The sequence below is a fragment of the Lampetra fluviatilis genome, chromosome 46 (genome assembly GCF_964198595.1).
Source record: "Lampetra fluviatilis chromosome 46, kcLamFluv1.1, whole genome shotgun sequence".
Taxonomy (NCBI): domain Eukaryota; kingdom Metazoa; phylum Chordata; class Hyperoartia; order Petromyzontiformes; family Petromyzontidae; genus Lampetra; species Lampetra fluviatilis.
The window spans coordinates 3308390-3328184 of NC_136320.1; the positions used below are offsets into that span (position 1 = coordinate 3308390).

At 55.2% G+C, this 19795-nt stretch overlaps 2 protein-coding genes across 4 annotated transcripts; both read right to left on the bottom strand.

The window, feature by feature from the left end:
- Positions 1 to 601: 601 nt before the first annotated feature.
- Positions 602 to 10203, bottom strand: LOC144947597 (uncharacterized). Of its 3 annotated transcripts, none has more exons than XM_078876810.1 (4): positions 9634 to 10203; positions 6587 to 6634; positions 5701 to 5854; positions 602 to 1817 (listed from the first exon to the last, which is right to left on the bottom strand). In XM_078876810.1, exons 3-4 carry the CDS (start codon positions 5842 to 5844, stop codon positions 948 to 950), a joined length of 1014 nt encoding a protein of 337 aa, XP_078732936.1. In that variant the 5' UTR covers positions 5845 to 5854; positions 6587 to 6634; positions 9634 to 10203; the 3' UTR covers positions 602 to 947. The 3 variants fall into 3 exon arrangements, with proteins under 3 accessions (XP_078732936.1, XP_078732935.1, XP_078732934.1); XM_078876809.1 differs by having other exon boundaries at positions 5701 to 5887; XM_078876808.1 differs by lacking the exons at positions 6587 to 6634; positions 9634 to 10203 and having other exon boundaries at positions 5701 to 6566.
- SMIM44 (small integral membrane protein 44) lies at positions 10105 to 14484 on the bottom strand. Its single transcript, XM_078876792.1, has 2 exons — positions 14091 to 14484; positions 10105 to 10406 (listed from the first exon to the last, which is right to left on the bottom strand). The coding sequence occupies exons 1-2, from the start codon at positions 14413 to 14415 to the stop codon at positions 10105 to 10107; spliced, it is 627 nt and encodes a 208-aa protein (XP_078732918.1). The 5' UTR covers positions 14416 to 14484.
- Positions 14485 to 19795: the final 5311 nt, after the last annotated feature.

Consider the following 19795-nt stretch of genomic DNA (forward strand, 5'->3'; position numbering starts at 1 on the left):
ACAGCCGCTTGGAACTCGACGCTCGCCGATCCGGAACAAATCTTCGATCGAGGCCGCCCGTTCGTCGCTCCGTTCCAAACGTCTTTAGTCCGCACAACATCTCGCGTCTCGCGTCTCCGCTCGTCGCGTTGGGCGTTGGATGCGAGTCGGCGCATGTCAAATGCGAAAGGCAGTACAGCAAGTGGGTGGGTCGGCCTGCCCGTGCGTAATCCGAGCGCGCTCCTTGGGAGCTCTTCACCCACCTTCGTTCACGGAGGGAGACCGATTGATTCATTTCAGGATCGTTTACGCGCGGGCTACCCTCAGGTCCGCTCGGCACGAAACCCGGGAGGCCGCACAAGGGACGCCTTGTGCGGAGCGGCCCGGATGAATGCGCACGGATAAACAAGGGGGCGATTGTGCGAGCGCTGTGCCCGTGTCCGTGGGTGCGCTCTGCGTACGGGGAGCGCCGGTTGGGCCGTCGCCGCTCGCTGCGCCACGAACCCGACGGACCTCGGTTCCAATCCCACTTCGTGACCAACATCGACGATGAACATCGCAACGGGCGGGCCGATGCGCTAGCCGCACCACCCGCCCCCCACCCCCCTCCCTCCCTGGCATTACTTAATAGGTGCTCGCAAACAGCACTTGCCCCAGGAGTCGTCTACGCGTGGCACCTTTGTCGACGCGTGCGTCCGCCCTGTTCGCGCGAAGAGGCGCGAGGTGGTCGCCTGTGGCTGCCCCGACGGAATGAACGAAACGGGTGGCGCTGCAGCGGAGTTAGTCGCTGGCCGGCCGAGTGAACCACCGAGCGCCAGAGGTCGCAACCGGGTACCCGATACCCGTACCCTACCCGATACCCAGCTACCCGTACCCGGCCGGGTACGGGTACCCGTTTGCGACCCTGGTGCGGCCGGGTACGGGTCAGGAATCAAAACCCGTTTGCGAACTCTGCCGAGCGTCCAGCGCTACACGAAGCTCGCGTCCGCCCCCTCTCCCGGCCACCGCCAGCGCTCCGCGAATCTCGGGGCCCTGCCTCCTCCACGCTCCCCTCGGCTGCCCTCGCCGCGCAGCTGCGCCGACCCGACCACCACGCGGACGCCTCCCTCGTGACCCTCGTGACCCTCGTGGCCCCCGTGACCCCCGTGCGCCACCGGCGCTCCGGGGACTACGGGGAGCCGCGGCAGGGAGGCTCTGCTCCCTCGTCCCATCGTCTCCTCTCCCCCGTCCTCCTCCTCGTCCTCCTCTTCGGCGCTGCTCGCCTCCGCCGGAGTCTCGCAAATCCTCAGCCTCGGCAGCGGGCCGTGGAAGCGCAAGGTGGAGTCGTCGGAATCGGAGCTCCCGGTGGAGCCGAGCGTCAACCCCCGATCGCCCGGCCGCTCGCCGCCACCGCCAACATCGTCGCCACCGTCGTCCTGGGCCACCTCGTCACGCTGCAAGTCCGCCGCCGCCGCCTTGGGTTGAGTCTCCCGCGAGTGCGCGGAGCTGTTGGGCAGGTGGAGGCATCTGGGTCTGTCCCTGCAGCGATGGAGGAGGAGGCGGTGGCGATGATGAGGAGGAGTCGGTGGTCGAGGAGGTGGTGTCATGAGTTCAGGAGGCTCGGCAGATTCACGTGGGCTCGAGGCGCAAGGCTCGCCCACGCTGCTGCTGCTGATGATGATGCTGTTCCTGCTGCTGATGATGATGCTGTTCCTGCTGGTGCTGCTCTTGCTGCTGCTGCTGGAGGAGGAGGAGGAGGACGCGCACTCGTGGTTGAGGTGGAGCCTCAGGGAGCGAACCTCGGCGAGGAGCTGCGTGAAACGATGGAACAGGTCCACGTCCATCGCTCGCACGGTCGCCTGGAGACACGCGGGGGGGGGGGTGGACATGGGGACAGAGGGGGGACGGGGGGGGACATGAGGACACGGGGGACAGGCACCAGTGGAGCGGACCATCGCCGGTTGTGGTGGTGACATTTGTCCCAAAAGCTACGAACCTGGCCACCTGAGTTCGACTCTCGTCTATGGCTAACATCTGTGGTGAAAGTCTGGACCGGTGTCATGCCTCACCTAGGTGGGCTCAGCTGTAAACATCATCGCTGGGCAAGCAATGCCGACCTCAATAGCTGCTCGCAAACAGCACTTGCCCCTAACCGCCTGGTAGAGCTGTGCGGGTGGCCTTTATCTTTGTAGTCCGGCCATACCCCCTCCCCTCCGCCCCCTTATGTGTGCCACGTACCGACCTCCGACAGGTGCTCGCTAGCACAGGCCGTGTGTAGGACAAGTTGACTCGATTGAATTCGCACGCATGCTGCATGTATTCACGGTGGGCGCGCTGATGGATGCACGAGTTATACGCCCTCTGCACGCATCGCGGGAAAGGTCGCAGCTTACATTGCCGCGCGCGATGCTATTGCATTCGCGCGTTTACCAACAACCTGCCTGCCTCCCTCCCCCCCGCCTGCCCCTCGTTTGTTTACGCGCCCATTCTCGATCCACTGCTAGGCCGACGGCTCCTCCGCACGGTATTGACGATCGGGAAACTCTAGATTTGAAGCTTTCGTGACTGCAAGGATTCATATTCTTAGGTTTTTTTTGGTAAAGTCACGTAGGTAAAACATTTTTTTTTTAAACGTCGTGGTATTTTATTTTTATTTTATTTTACTTTTATTAATTTTAATTTTTTACCTACGTGACTTTACCGAACAAACCTAAGAATATGATCGAAAAACTGCTTCGGTCAAACGTTCGGCCTCGGCAGGGCACGACTCCGCGTGTCCGGCCTCCCTGGCCCCACGCAACCCGGAGGAGATCGGAATCATCGGAATCATCGGAATCTTTTGTTCCTGCTGGAGGAATCCGATGAGCTATGGAGTTCCTTTTAACAGAGGATGGCCCGGCAGTTTTCGCAGACGTCCAGAAGATGTCTCGCCTGTCAGTGTGCAGAGGTGGCAGAGCTAAGCGGGGTCCGTCCAGCTCTTCCCCCAACGTGCACAGCCAATGCCAGTGATTTTAGTCCGTCTAACACCGAGTAGTGGTGGTGGTAGGAGGAGGCTTTTACGGCCAATATTATTCATAGTAGAGGTTTTTTTTTGGGGGGGGGGGGGTGGGAGGAGGTTAGATCACGTAAATATATAAATGTGTCAAACTTGAATCGAAGCTTTCGTGACTGCAGGAATTACTCTTTGGTTCTTTCGGTAAAGTCACGTAGAAAGAGAAAATAATGATGACGTGTTGCAATCGAAACGTCGTACTCTATTTTTTTTTTCTACGTGACTTTACCGAACCAAAGAGTATATAAATGTGTCGTTAAATCCGCCACCACCCCGACACGGCAATTAGTAAGGGATTTTTAATTTAAAGCTTTCGTGACTGCAGGGATTCATCTTCTTGGTTCTTTCGGTAAAGTCACGTAGAAGGGAAGTAATAAAATAATAAAAATAAAACAAAATAATTCTCACGACGTTTCGGCCACAACGCAAGCAGCCGTCTTCAGGTGGAGAACAGGTCTGTCGAGAAGACAAGAACAGGTCTGTCGAGAAGGCAGAGTCTGTCTTCTCGACAGACCTATTCTTCACCTGAGGACGGCTGCTTGCGTTGTGGCCGAAACGTCGTGAGAATTATTTGATGTTTTATTTGTATTATTTGAATACTTCCCTTCTACGTGACTTTACCGAAAGAACCAAGAAGAAGTGTACGGGCGGTGGCAGGTTTCACGACTCATTTACGCGATCTAACTCCCCCCCCCCCCCCCCCAAAAAAAAAGCATCTATTGGTGGATAAAACAAGAAGAGACATTCTTTTCGAATTTCGTCCAACAAAAACCCTCAATATTTCAAGAGCCGCGTTGCACTGTGTGGCGAATTCGAGACGGCGCTCCGTCGTATCACAGCTGTCACGGAGCAGCGGCTCTTAAAGAGCCACCGCCACCGCCACGTGCGGCTCGCAACCGCAAGTTGCTGATCTCTCCGCTCGAGCGTGAGTGAATCGCACAGCCGGGCAGCCACACGGCTCGCTCAGCCATCGTCACCTCGGCACTCAAGTTCATGTATTAGGTATAGCCCTGTGAGCCATTCGGCTCTTGAATCGGGTGCAACCGCAACAAACAAAAAAACATGAACGAAAAAAACATCTTAAAGTGAATATGTGACTAAGTGCAAACAGAAAATCCAAGAAAAGACAGCAAAATATTGCAGAAAAAAATCACCGTACACCAACGCTGTGTGCAAAAATCCCAGCGGGATGCAAGTCAAACAAACAACAACAACCACAAGACAACTTAGATTAAAGCCATCAGTCTAACTCTGTACTACAACAAACAAACATGGCTAAACCAATACACAGAATACATTGATCCACTGGTCAACACACTTTTTCTGGCATAAGGTATTCCAACGGTTTTAAGGTAATTTTGGAGTGCTGATTCCAAATCTGGCATCAGTTTTTGTCTATCACATCAGGTTTTTGAGATATAAAATATATTGCATTTTCAATAAAAACTGCAGAAGAAAAATATTAGATAAATGTGGATATCTACATAAAATGATATAAACACACTATCCTAAAAATACAGCACCATATTTTAACACTAAAGCAGTCACTGACTCGCAACAACTTGCAATCATAAGTGACAGAGTTCATTTCGGGTAAAATCAATGAAAATGGGGTATGCCGATAGCATACAAATGAGATGTGATAGAGCAAATCTGAGATCAGATTTGGAATCAGCACCCTGAAATTAGTCTAAAACAGCTGCAAAAGTCCAGGCCAGAAAAAATGTTTTTTTTGTTGACCAGTGTTATGATAAGGATGATGAGTTGATGACAACGATGATCGTGGTGACGATGGTTGATTTATAATCTGTGTGTCTATGTTTACCTTCTTACGCTAGGTAAGTAGCCAACCACGCTAATCGGAGACAGACAGACAACAAACTAAACACACACAAAAAACTGTTCTAAAAACAAAATGAGTTTGTCAATCTGGACGATTTAAAAGAGCATAGGAAGGGAAGAGCGTTCCAGACGGCCACAGAAACGCATCTGAAAGCGCGCGATGTGGGCGAGCGTCATTGTTGGGTGGTCAGCCAGAAGCCGCCGCTGCTGCTGCTGCTGCGAGGATTGACCGGAGGTTCGCGTGATGATGATGATGCTGAGGATGACTTATACTCCTTTGACGAGATCTGCAAGGTGGTCAGAGCACTCTGTGTGTAACGAGTGCGACCGTATAATGTAGATTACATTGACGACATCGATGCGTCATGATAACAACGATGATGGTGATCATGATGATGATGATCCTGATGATGATCATCGTGATGATGGTGATCATGATGATGATGATCATGATGATGATTATGATCATGATGATGATGATCATGATGATGATTATGATGATGATCATGATGATGGTGATCATGATGATGGTGATCATGATGATGATGATCATGATGATGATGATCATGATGATGGTGATCATGATGATGATGATCATGATGATGATTATGATGATGATCATGATGATGGTGATCATGATGATGATGATTATGATGATCATGATGATGATCATGATGATGGTGATCATGATGATGATTATGATAATGATCATGATGATGGTGATCATGATGATGATGATGGTGATCATGATGATTATGATGATGATCATGATGATGATGATCATGACGATGGTGATCATGATGATGATGATCATAATGATTATGATGATGATCATCAGCGTATCTCACCATCTCCGTCCGAAGCCGCTCAATCCTGTCTCTCTGCCCCGGCGAAGGGGGGTCCCACTGACCCCACCGAGGGGGTCTCGCTCCCCCGGGACCCCCACTCATCCCCGCGGGCAAGTCGACCCCAGCAGCGGCCCGCTCCTCCATCCACGGGAATCTGCTCATCGCAGCGTCAGGGTCCCAGTGTCGACTGTTGAGAGGTCGTGCGTGTGCGCGCGTGAGGGTGGGTGTCTGCGTGTGGGTGTGTGGGTGTCTGTGCGTTGTTTGTGTATTGTCTGCGTGTTGTGTGTATTGTCTGCGTGTGGGTGTGTTGTGTGTGTGTGTGTCTGTGCGTTGTTTGTGTATTGTCTGCGTGTTGTTTGTGTGTGTTTGCGTGTTGTGTGTGTGTTGTATGTGCGTTGTTTGTGTATTGTTTGCGTGTTGTGTGTGTTGTCTGTGCGTTGTTTGCGTGTCGTTTGCGTGTTGTGTGTGTGTGTCTACGTGTTGTGTGTCTGCGTGTTGTTTGTGTATTGTCTGCGCGTTGTGTGTGTATTGTTTGCGTGTCGTTTGCGTGTTGTGTGTGTGTGTCTGCGTGTTGTGTGTCTGCGTGTTGTTTGTGTATTGTCTGCGCGTTGTGTGTGTATTGTTTGTGTGTTGTTTGTGTGTCGTTTGGTGTTGTGTGTATGTTGTTTGTGTGTCGTTTGCGTGTTGTGTTTGTTTGCGTGTTGTGTGTGTGTCGTTTGCGTGGTGTCTGCGTGCGAGTGTGTTGTGTGTGCGAGCGTGTGACTATCAGCTGTTGAGAGATTGCGTGCGCGCGTGTGTGTGTGTCAGTCTGCGTTGTATGCGCGTTGTTCGTATGTTGTTCGTATGTTGTTCGTATGTTGTCCGCGTGGAGTGTGGTCAGCGTTACCGAGGGGACTCGAGACTCCACGCCGCCCGTTAGCACCGTGGCTCTCGACTGCGACGCGACCGGACGACGAGGAGGAGGAGGAGGCAGCGGGGGGAGGGGCAGCAGTGAAGAAGTTGCCCATTGTGGGCGAGACGCGGGGGCGCCGCGGGGGGGTGGGGGAGGGGAGCGGGGAATACACAACAACAGTGTGGCTCCATCAGTCGCCCTGGCCTGGCTCTGTGGGTCACCCTGGTCTGGCTCTGTGAGTCACCTGGTCTGGCTCTGTGAGTCACCTGGTCTGGCTCTCTGAGTCACCTGGCCTGGCTCTGTGAGCCACCCTGGTCTGGCTCTGTGAGTCACCTGGCCTGGCTCTGTGAGTCACCTGGCCTGGCTCTGTGAGCCACCCTGGTCTGGCTCTGTGAGTCACCTGGTCTGGCTCTGTGACTCACCCTGGCCTGGCTCTGTGAGTCACTCTGATCTGGCTCTGTGAGTCACCTAGTCTGGCTCTGTGGGTCACCTGGTCTGGCTCTGTGAGTCACCTGGTCTGGCTCTCTGAGTCACCTGGTCTGGCTCTGTGACTCACCCTGGCCTGGCTCTGTGAGTCACTCTGATCTGGCTCTGTGAGTCACCTGGTCTGGCTCTGTGACTCACCTGGTCTGGCTCTGTGACTCACCTGGTCTGGCTCTCTGAGTCACCTGGTCTGGCTCTATTAGTCACCTGGTCTGACTCCATGAGAGATCAACACACCACTCACCGCGTGTTGTTGTTGTTTAATCCGCGTACCGTGCAGGTTGTTGTTGTTGTTTAATCAGCGCGTTCAACAAAGCAGCGAGCTGCGCGATGGAGACGCGCGGACACCGCCGGGAGACGTCACCGACGATCACGTGGCGATACTGATGATGATGATGTGGCGATGCTGATGATGACAGGAATAATGATGACGATGTGGCGATGCTGATGATGATGAAAGGAATAATGATGACGATGATGATGACAGGGATACTGATGATGATGTGGCGATACTGGTGATGGTGGTGATGGTGATGATGATGTAGCGATGGTGATTAGGGTGGTGATGATAATGTACGAAATTGATGATTACCAAATCGAACGATTTTAATCGCAGTTACCAGATAAGAGATTGGTTGATCATTATTGGGATCGCATGTAAATGGTTAAACGGGGGAGCGGTGGCGCAGCGGTTAGCGTGCGGCGCTCTTAACCCGACGGCCCGAGTTGAATTCGCCGGCCACCTCGCACTGACCAGCGTGGTGAAGTATGGTCAAACCTCCCCCCCATTGACGACATCGCGTTGAGGTTGCCTTCATCCAGCAGTAGATTTCGAACGCGTGGAAAATATGAACAGTATCTGTAACGCGTTACCCTATGGGGCATTCCGTTATCCACTGAAGCCAATGGGCATTGACAATTAGTCCGACCGATGTGACAACAACAACAACAACACGTCCATCCACTTTGCGTCACTGCTCAAACGCGTGGCGTTCTCCCCGTGTTTCTGTTAGCCGCCCATCTTAGCGGTGGAAATTCCACATTTCCGCGACGGTGACCAGTCCATCAGGAATGCAACCCATACAGCGCCTGCTCCGTGACGAGCGGGTTCGCGTTTTATCGAGCCGAGAGAGTCGATGGCGATTTGGTTGAGTTGCAAGGCGGTGGCGGGGTTTAATGACGCGGTTACACCATTGGAAACTGATTTGCCAGAAGAAAAAATCTGGCAACAAAACTGACACCTTTTTTACACCAGTTTTGTTGCCAGATAAAAGGGTAAAAAAACTATTATCATATTTTTTTCTTCTGGCAAATGAGGTTACAATGGTGTAAATGCTTTACCCCGAGCTCTCATACTCTGATGGTGCATTGTCTTTGAGTTGTGCGCCTTTTGGCGTCATCTGGTCCAACACCATGTGAGACTAGGCTCTAAGAAAAGCTGTCTCGGGTGTGGACCAATCAACTTCAAGGACAGTGCATACATTATCAGAGTTGTGTTTTTGTTTGCATTACGACCGCAGGTATTGTGGTCTATGCAAACATGACTCCTCGTAAAAAAGGTGTCAGTTTTGTTGCCAGATTAAAGGGTAAAAAAGCAATTATCATATTTTTTCTTCTGGCAAATGAGGTTCCAATGCTGTAAATGCTTACCCCGAGCTCTCATACTCTGATGGTGCATTGTCTTTGAGTTGTGCGCCTTTTGGCGTCATCTGGTCCAACACCATGTGAGACTAGGCTCTAAGAAAAGCTGTCTCGGGTGTGGACCAATCAACTTCAAGGACAGTGCATACATTATCAGAGTTGTGTTTTTTGTTTGCATTATGACTACAGGTATTGTGGTCTATGCAAACATGACTCCTTGTAAAAAAGGTGTCAGTTTTGTTGCCAGATAAAACGGTAAAAGACGCGGTTACATTTAAGCGATCTGACCTGGAGACTCCCCTTGTGGATAATTCACTGGTCAACACACTTTTTCTGGCATAAGGTATTCCAACGGGTTTAAGGCAATTTTGGAGTGCTGATTCCAAATCTGGCATCACATCAGGTTTTAGAGATATCAAATATTGCATTTTCAATAAAAAATGCAAAAGAAAAATATTAAATGAATGTGGATATCTACATAAAATGATATTATAAACACACTATCCTAAAAATACAGCACCATATTTTAACACTAAAGCAGTCACTGACTCGTAACAACTTGCAATCATAAGTGACAGAGTTCATTTCGGGTAAAAATCAATGAAAATGGGGTATGCCGATAGCATAAAATGAGATGTGATAGAGCAAATCTGAGATCAGATTTGGAATCAGCACCCTGAAATTAGTCTAAAACAGCTGCGAAAGTCCAGGCCAGAATTTTTTGTTGTTGACCAGTGTAATATTTGTCGCGAAAACCCTCCGCGTGCTAAACTCGAGAGCGCTGTTCACGTGCCGAGGCGTTCATTCTCCTGCTCATAGTCCTGAGCCAGGCGACGTTACCATGCCGGGAGCAGTCCATCCATAGCATAGGTCTAATATATCTCTGTGTTGGGGGTTAGCCGCGTGCAGCAGGTTACCTGCTCAGGTGGTGCGGGCTCAGGTTTGCGTGGTGGCCACGCAACGATGGATTCTTGACTCCATCTGTGCGGGGTTGTTTGAATGTCACCCCCCGCGTGGTTTGGCTGCCTCATTCAACGTTGGTTGTGGCCAAATCACCCCTCCTGAACGGGTCCGACCGTCAAACCCATCACCGCGACCCACCAACATGAGCACCACAATGCCCCCCCCCCCCATGTCACCAGCGTCGTCTTCGTTCTGCCACATCACCGCCGCCATCCCCCAACATCATCACCATCATCGCCGTCACCACCGTGACGACACCGACCATCTTGCGATTCGTGGGGAGGTGGGGGGGAGCGCCTTCCTGGGTGAATAATGGACGTGGTTACTGTTGTTGTTGTTGCTGTTGTTGCTGTTGTTGTTGTTGTTGATGTGCTGCGACCTCGAGTCCATATCTCGCTCGTGTCTCGCGTTGACGCCGGGACCGGTCACGTGGGGAGGTGCCGTGACCCGTGGCTGCCCGCACCGCCAGGGCTCCCGGCTCCAGATTCCAGCCCCGACCTCGACCGCCCGCGACCTCCCCTGTGGCCGTTGGCGAGCACCTGCTGAGCCTCGGGGTCTGGCTCGGGGTTCGGCTCGAGGTCTGGCTCGGCGAGCCGCTCCTCCAGGAGGACAGACACGAGACACGCAGAGTCCACGCGGCTCGCTCGGCGCGGCGATGACGCCGAACAGAACCGTGGCCGGTTTGACTCCCTGGCGTGCTTCCTGCGGCTGGGTCCGAACAGCCAGGCTAGGTGGGGGGAGAGGTGGGGGAGGGGGGGGGGAGGTGGGGGAGAGGAGAGGTGGGGGGGAGAGGAGAGGGGGACAGGTGGGGAGAGGAGAGGTGGGGGGAGGTGGGGGGGGAGGACAGGTGGGGGGAGGTGGGGGGGAGAGGAGAGGTGGGGGGAGAGGAGAGGTTGGGGAGAGGGGTAGGGGGGAGAGGAGAGGTGGGGGGAGAGGAGAGGTGGGGGGAGGTGGGGGGAGGTGGGGGGGAGAGGTGGGGGGAGGGGAAGAGGTGGGGGGGAGGTGGGGGGGAGAGGAGAGGTGGGGGGAGAGGAGAGGTGGGGGGAGGTGGGGGGAGAGGAGAGGTGGGGGAGGAGGAGAGGTGGGGGAGAGGGGTAGGGGGGAGAGGAGAGGTGGGGGGAGAGGAGAGGTGGGGGGAGGTGGGGGGGAGAGGTGGGGGGAGGGGAAGAGGTGGGGGGGAGGTGGGGGGGAGAGGAGAGGTGGGGGGAGAGGAGAGGTGGGGGGAGGTGGGGGGAGAGGAGAGGTGGGGGAGGAGGAGAGGTGGGGGAGGAGGAGAGGTGGGGGAGAGGGGTAGGGGGGAGAGGAGAGGTGGGGGGAGAGGAGAGGTGGGGGGAGGTGGGGGGAGAGGAGAGGTGGGAGGAGGTGGGGGGAGAGGAGAGGTGGGTAGGGCGGAGAGGAGAGGTGGGGGGAGAGGAGGGGTGGGGGGGAGAGGAGAGGTGGGGGGAGGTGGTGGGAGAGGTGGGGGGGAGAGGAGTGGTGGGTAGGGGGTAGAGGAGAGGTGGGGGGAGGTGGGGGAGAGGGGTAGGGGGAAGAGGAGAGGTGGGGGGAGAGGAGAGAGTGGGGGAGAGGTGAGGTGGGGGGGAGAGGAGAGGTGGTGGGGGGGGGGTGCAGAGAACGTGAGTCGAGTCGAGGCGGCTGCTCGACTGTTGCACCGCCCGCGATGATTTTGGTTCAAATGAGCGGAGCTCGAGAGGAGCGAGCAGCGACAAAGATCCCCCGTGTAGCCTTAACAGACTGTAGGGGCAAGTGCTGTTTGCGAGCACCTATGAAGGCCGGAACGGTACACGAGGGGGTGGGTGGCCAGCACCACGCCCGACCGCCTTTGTCTCCCCAGTGGCGATGTTTACACACCGCACCAGGTACTCATTTCAGGCTGAGTCAACGTAGGAGAGGCCCGGGACCGGTTCAGATAATCGTCGCTGGGTGTTGGCCGTGAGCGGGAATCGAACCCGGGTCGCCAGGTTCATAGCGCAGCGTAGCGCTAACCGCTGCACCACCGCTCCCCATACACGCGCATATACACACGCACACACACACACGCGCGCTCATATACAAAAGACCAAAAGATCAACCCGTATGGCCTTTAACGGACTGTTGGGGCGAGTGCTGTAAAATCAAAAACACGTGAAGGCCGACACGGCACACGATCGCGGTAAGTGGATAGCACCACGCCCGCTCGCCTTTTGTGTTCCACGTGGCGATGTTTACACATCGCTGCAGATACGAATTTGGGGCTGAGTCGACCTAGGGAAGGTCCGGGATCGGTTCAGATAATCGTCACCGGTGTTGGTGGTCGTGAGCGGGAATCGAACTCGGGTCGCTGGCTTCGTAGCGCTGCGCGCTAATCGCTACACGACCCCTTCCAAAACAACGGCCGCTCGAAACTAAGATGCACTTTGCGAACACGTGAAGTGTCGAAGGGGCGCTGGCAGGAGGTCACGTGACAAACCAAGGTGCTGTGGGTTGACTGCCTGAGATGACTGGCAGATCCACCGCCTGTACTTGCCACTGTGGCACCTCGCTGCATTTTAGTCGCCCCGAACTCCGCTCTTTGTTGTGAGCGTCTCTCTTCTGTCCTCCTGTGACTGCCCTCCAACTGGCCAGTAGCTCCACGGTGCACCTGGCCTGGCACTGCTCAGCAGAGGTCGCAACCGGGTACCCGATACCCGTACCCTACCCGATACCCGGCTACCCGGCCGGGTAAGGGTACCCATTTGCGACCCTGGTGCGGCCGGGTACGGGTACGGGTAAGGAATCAAAACCCGTTTGCGACCTCTGCTGCTCAGTAGCGTCGTTCACAGAGGCTGCCCGGGTACCGGCAAAGTCAACTCGGCTCCCCATTCTCCCGAGCCCCGCATCAGACCCCATCTCGACTCCCGGCCCCTCCATCTGGCCAAACAGAAGCTGCTTGAGCAAGCGTTGGCTGCTCGAGCGGGCTACGTGACCCAGCCCGCGTGACATCCTCGCACTGATTGGGGACAGATCATTCAATGGTCTGTGAGCTCATCACAGAATTTAGTCTGGTTGAACCCTAGATGGATCGTAAGCAGGCCAGCCTGGATGTTTGAAACCGGCGCAGATATTGATTTAAAGGGAGTCCACACATATTACGACTATAATGAGACAATAATGTTTGTGTGTAACGCGCGTGATGTCACTCAACATAGACTGCCAGTACCCTCACCGAGGTTAAGAACCAGGCTACAGTCTACATTATAGACTGTCAGTACGCTCACCGAGGTTGAGAATCAGGCTACAGTCTACATTATAGACTGTCAGTACACTCACCAAACTTAATAACCAGGCTACAGTCTACATTATATACTGCCAGTACACTCACCAAACTTAATAACCAGGCTACAGTCTACATTATAGACTGCCAGTACACTCACCAAACTTAATAACCAGGCTACAGTCTACATTATAGACTGCCAGTACACTCACCCCCAGCCACCGAAAGCAGAAGAGAATAAAGTTGCAGAGCAGTGAATTTGAACAAATTGACGGTCAGTTAAATACATTGCTACAGTGACATGAAGTGAGATGTTTGATGACTTCGTTTGGTGCAACAATCACTGTCATTAATACAGTGCTACAGTGAAATGCAGTGAAGTGTTTGATGACGTACTTTCGTGCAAGATTCACTGCCATTAAATTTACACACGATACAATTATACTCTGCTCAATTTTTTCGTAAATATTACAACTTCCGTCCTAGGACGGGCAAAAGGCTAGTACAGTACTCGCATATATATACACAAATGCAATGATCACTTTAAGGGTGGCACGTACGGTGGTTGTGGGTGACCAACACCACGCCCGCCGCCTTTGTCTTCCCAATCTTGTTGTTCACACACCGCGTCAGCTATTCATTTAGGGCCGAGTCAACCTAGAAGAAGCATGTGACTTGCCACTGTCATTTTACCGTGAGTGAAAATCGAGCTCGGCTTGCCGGGTTCCGTAAATCAGTGCGCAAACCACTGCACCACCGCTCCCCATAGTCATATAAATCAAAGACAAAGATCCCCGGTGTAGCCTTAACAGACTGTTGGGGCAAGTGCTGTTAGCGAACACCTATGAAGGCCAGCACGGCACACGAGGGGGTGGGTGGCCAGCACCACGCCCGGCCGCCTTTGTCTCCCCAGTGGCGATGTTTTTACGCACCGCTCCAGGTACTCATTTGAGGCCGAGTCGACCTAGGAGACGCCCGGAACCGGTTCAGAAAATCGCCACCGGTGCCGGCCGTGAGCGGGAATCGAACCCGTGTCGCCAGGCGCGCTAACCGCTACACGACACACACACACAGAGAGAGACACGCGCGTAACGCCACGATGTGTTTCTAGGGGAATGGGGAGGGGTGGGGGGACACGGCTCATCACTCCGACTCGGTGCATCACCGGAGGGCACTCACCCACAAGATCGTGAGCGATGTCCCGCAGGAGGTGGCCCACGATCAGGTAGGCCACCCCCACCACCACGAGCGCAGCCATGAGCAGGTAGAGCACGGCCTGGGGCAGTGGCGTGGTGGTGGTGGTGGTGCCGCTGGAGAGGGAGCCGTGGCCGGGGGGGTACAGGGAGGACACGCCAGCGGCCACGACGTCACCGCCACCACCGCCACCACCGCCACCACCGCCACCACCACCACCACCGCCGCTACCAGGAGTCCCCGCTGGTGCCGAGGAGTTCATAGCGTGCGCGACTCGGAGCGACTGCAGCAGCTGTGTTGCTAACGACATGACTCCGACCTCACCACCACCGCTGCAGCACCGCCGCTGCCAATGCCACTAACACCAGCAGCAGCAGCAGCAGCAGCACCACCGCGGTGATTGTTGTTGTGGTTGTTGTTGTTGTGGTTGTTGTTGTTGTTGTGGTTGTTGTTGTTGTGGTTGTTGTTGTTGTTGTGGTTGTTGTTGTTGTGGTTGGAAGCCGCTCGCCTCGCTGTCCGTTTCAGCACCGCGCCGAGCGCGCGCCGCGGGGTCTCGCCAGGAACTCGCATTGTCGCCCGCGGCGCCACGGGAAACCACCCACGCCTCGGCTTCTTGTCCGTGTGTTGTTGTTGTTTGTTTGTTGTTGTTATTGTTGTTGTTGGGATGCCATCTGGAGGAGCCTCTGATTCGCTGTTCGCTGTGCGCGTTAATGCCGAGCGCTCGCTTCTCCCCCCCCCCCACCAGCTCTCTCCCCCGGGTCGCTGCCCCCCCCCTCTCCCTCTTCCGTGATTGATGCTCAAAGTGGCTAATTTGGGGGGGGGGGCGGAGGGGGCTCAGCCCCGCCCCTCGGCTGTCCGGGAGATTTGTTCAGCGCGATGGAGATTCCTGACCTTGACCGCTCCCAAATCCCGATCCGTCTCTTGGCCCGGATTCTTAAGCATGGTCGGCGAGGATTGCCCAAACCGTCTTTGTCTCTCCCCCCCCCTCTCTCTCTCGGTCTCGATATGCCGTACCTCTGTATGTCTCTCCCTGGATGTATATACACAACTATTTATTCTTCCCTGCATGTCTCAACCCGCGTGTCTGTGTCCCTGTGCGTGTCTCTAACTCTCTGTGCGTCTCTGTGCGTGTCTGTCTGCATCTGTGCGTGTCTGTGTGTCTCTGTGTGTGTCTGTGTGTCTCTGTGCGTGTCTGTGTGTCTATGTGCATCTGTGCGTCTGTGTGTCTCTGTGCGTGTCTGTGTGTCTATGTGTGTCCGTGTGTCTCTCTGTATCTCGGTGTTCCACTGTGATTCCTCGCTTATGTGTGTGTTTATCTGTTTGTCGATACGTGTGTCTGTGTGTGTGTCACTGTGTGTGTCATCGTGTCTCACTGTGTCTCTATGTGTGTGCCTGTATCTGTCGCTCTGTGTGTGTCTCGCTGTGTGTCTCTGTGTGTATCACAGTGTGTGTGCCACTCACTGTGTGTCTCTCTCTGTCTCTCTGCGCGTGTATCACTGTGTGTGTCACTCACTGTGTGTGTGTCTCTCTGTGTGTGTCTCTGCGCGTGTATCACTGTGTGTGTGCTACTCACTGTGTGTGTCTCTCTCTGTCTCTCTGTGTGTCTCTCTGCGCGTGTATCACTGTGTGTTTCTCTCTGTCTCTCTGTGTGTCTCTCCCTCTGTGTGTGTCTCTCTGCGCGTGTATCACTGTGTGTGTGCTACTCTGTGTGTTTCTCTCTGTGTGTGTCTCTGCGCGTGCATCACTGTGTGTGTGTCACTCACTGTGTGTGTCTCTCTCTGTCTCTGTGTGTGTCTCTCTGCGCGTGCATCACTGTGCGTGTGCTACTCACTGTGTGTGTCTCTCTCTGTCTCTGTGTGTGTCTCTCTGCGCGTGTTTTCACTGTGTCTCTCTCTGTCTCTCTGCGTCTCTCTCTCTCTCTCTGTGTCTCTCTCTGTCTCTCTGCGTCTCTCTCTCTCTGTGTGTCTCTCTGCCTGTCTCGCTGCGTCGAGCCGTCAGCGACTCGCTCCGCACGCCGCGCTCCTCAGACCCCCTCAGCCCCCCCCCCAGCCCCCCCCCCCCGCGCGTCCTTCATCCTCACGGCGTCTCTGCGCCGTGAGGATGATGGAGACGACGCGAGAGGGGGGAGTCGGGTGAAGAGGAGCCCACAGCGAGCGGTCCCCCCCGGGCACGTGCGTCGATTCACCCCTCTGCATCCAACAACTCGCGGGCGCGGATCTGCACCGACCCCCCCCCCCCCCCCCCCATCTCACGCGATTCCTCCCACAGGCTTCGGAATCGTCGAGTAGACGGCGGTTCTTGTCCATCGCTGATGCGTCTCTACCCCCCCCCCTCTCGCCTCCCCCTCCTCCTCCCTCTCCCTCTCATCTCTCTCCCGATCTCTCTCTCCTCTCTCTCATCTCTCTTTTTTTTACGATCAGTAGAAATAAGAAGATGCTCGGTGTATTCGGCACTTTGCTTCGTTCATCATTTCGTATTTTTTTTTACTTAGCTTTACGTAAAACACCCACTCTCTCGCTCACTCTCTCGGTCACTCTCTCGCTCACTCTCGTTCTGCACGCAGCCCGATCTCTCTCTCCTCTCTCTCATCTCTCTCTCTCTCCTGATATTTGAAGGTGCACATTTGCCTGGCCACAGGCGCCGTGGTGGCGTTACCGCCGCTTCGTGGCGAGCGGTGGTGGTTGTTGTTGTGGTTGTTGTTGTGGTTGTTGTTGTGGTTGTTGTGGTTGTTGTGTGTGGGGTGTCAAGATCGGCCTCTGTGGAGGAGGTTCGTGAAGGACGCTGCTGCTGCTGCTGGGCAGTCGGAGGCAGTCACCCTCCAGCAACAACGGAGGGCAGAGGAGCGACGCTCACAACAACGAGCGGACCGCCGGGCGGATAAACACGCAGCAAGTTCGCCCAGTGGGGGGGGGGGGGCACAGCTGTTGCATCTGCCGGTGATCTCAGTCAGCCAACCCATGGCACCTGGGTCTGTCCCGCGACCTCCTGCCAGCGGGCGTTCGACAACTTCACGTGGCAGCCTCAACGCGCACCTAGCCTGGCACGAGAGCCGTGGTGACGTCACCGTTAGTGGCGAATGGCGGGTGTTGGTATTTACGTTTGTGTTTGTGTATGTACTTAAGTGTGAGTGCCTAGCGACGTCGATCATTAACATCTGCCCTCCCAATCCCTTAAGTACCCATCTACTCTGCTAATCGGATCAGACGGGGGTGGTAGGAGCAACGGTTGACTCATTACTCAACCACACAGAGGTCAAACATAGCTCCCCCCTGACCCTGCCTGGACCCCCCCCCCCTCCCGCCGTCTCTATCCCCCCCCCATCCCTCCACCAATGTGCCCCTCCCATGGGTCCACGCGGCGTGAACACGTGCGGGCAAATCTCCCGGTGTCTCCACGTGGATTTCGGTAATTGGTGGAGAAACTCTAGCTGTTCCTGCTGCGCATTGCCACGTCGTCGTACATCAGCATCATTATCATCATCGCCCGCTCACACAGCCACATACCTCCTCCGGCTGTCACTCATCATCATCATCAGCAGCAGCAGTATCCCTCGCTCTGTGTTATAATAACCAAATATATCATCATCAACACACCTCGTTCGGTTTCATTTTATACTTCGTCATCATCTTCCATAGCTCTAACGGGCGGGTGAGCAGGTGAGTGGGCAGATGAGTAGGTGACCGAGAGGGTGAGAGAGCAGTTGAGTGAGTAGGTGAGTGGGCAGGTGAGTGAGTGGGTAGGTGAGTGGGTAGGTGAGTGGGCAGGTGAGTGAGTAGGTGAGTGGGCAGTTTGGTGGGCAAATGAGTGGGCAGGTGAGTGGGCAGGTGAGTGAGTAGGTGAGTGGGTAGGTGAGTGAGTAGGTGAGTGGGTAGGTGAGTGGCCAGGTGAGTGAGTTGGTGAGTAGGCAGGTTGGTGGTCAGGTGAGTTGGCAGTTGAGAGAGTAGGTGAGTGGGTAGTTGAGAGAGTAGGTGAGTGGGTAGGTGAGTGAGTAAATGAGTGGCCAGGTGAGTGAGTAGGTGAGTTGGCAGGTGAGTGGGTAGGTGAGTGAGCAAGTCAGTCAATAGGTAAACGAGCAGGTGAGTGAGTAGGTGAGTGAGTAGGTGAGTGGGCAGTTTGGTGGGCAGGTGAGTGGGCAGGTGAGTGAGCAGGTGGATGTTTTGCGAGTGTAGCGATCACGTGAACTTTGACCCATGCCCCCCTTATCGCCGACACTACCCGCTCCTCAATCAGTGCGCCCCGACTCGCGCGCTCTCCGCGAAATCAGGGAGCGCGTGAATCTGGCGCCTCCACACCGCGGGCGATGTTGATTGCGGGATCCGAGACGAGTCTGGTGGAGACGCGGCAAGCAGATTCGAGACGGGGAGCAATCAGCTGATCGGTTGACCCCAACGCGCGCTTCGTCCGTCTGCGACTGTGGCAGTCGGCGCGGCTCAAGGGCCAACATCGGCGACGAATATCTGAACCGGTCCTGGGCATCCCCTAGGTCGACTCAGCCTGAACTCAGTGCCTGGTGCAATGCGTAAATGTTCGTGCTCGGAAGACGACAGGGGCCGGGCGTGGTGACGGCCACCCAACTACTCGTGTGCCGTGCCGGCCTTAATAGGTGCTCGCTAACAGCACTTGGCCCAACATGCTGCTAAAGACTACATGGGGGTCTTTGCTCGTGGCTTTCATTTGTCAAGGTCGGCTGCCGCACCACACGGAGCTCCAAGTCTTCGCGGCCACAGTTATGCCCTCCCTTCTCTTCGCTTGAGAAACGTGGACCTATGTGAAGAAACATCTGCGCTGATTTGAAACATTCAGGCTGGTCTGCCTATTCTCCATCCTGAGTGGATCGTGTGAGGAGCTCACAGATTAGAGGTGGCAAACGGGTTTTGATTCCTTACCCGTATCCTGCCGCACCAGGGTCGCAAACGGGTACCCGTACCCGGGTACGGGTCCCGTTCCCGATACCCGGCCGGGTACGGGTAGCCGGGTATCGGGTAGGGTACGGGTATCGGGTACCCGATTGCGACCTCTGTCACAGATCCTTGAAAGATCCGGACACAGTCCCATCGGTGAGCTCCTCCGGCAGGCGAGGCTGCGTTGGCTGGGTCGTGTAGCCCGCATGCCCAGCCACCGCATGCCCAATCAGCTTCCGTTCGACTGGATAGATGGGGCTAAACGGGAGCCGCACGGGCTGGGAGAAGAGATGGAGTGCGAGAAGCTGAGTGGACTTGCCGATGACCGGTATCAGAGGTGTCAAGATGGGCCTCTGTGGGGGAGGCTCCTCGTGAAGGACGCAACTGGGTGGAGGAGCGACGCTCAAAACTACGAGCGGAGTGTCGCCAAAGTCCCCTCCAGACGAGCTCCCTAGGAGCCCCCCCTCTCTAGTGGAGGCCCTCGTGCCAGCAGCGGCGCGAGCGAGCACTTGCAGGGCTGCGCCTCTATCTTTTTTGCCCAACGTCGCGCGACCCCCTCCTTTAAAGACTCAACATAGCAAGCGGCCAGCAACAAACGGTACGATCAGAGTTATAATAGTCACGGGTTTCCTGGATAAGTGACGTTGATATTTGTGTTGTTGCTGTCGTTGTTGTCGTTACGAGCAGCGGGGATGTCTCCCCGCGTCTTCGCGTGCGTGAACACAACCCTAATGGAGTCGTTAGCGCACGCGTGCCACCCCATCAATCACGTGGTCCCGTTCCCTGCTT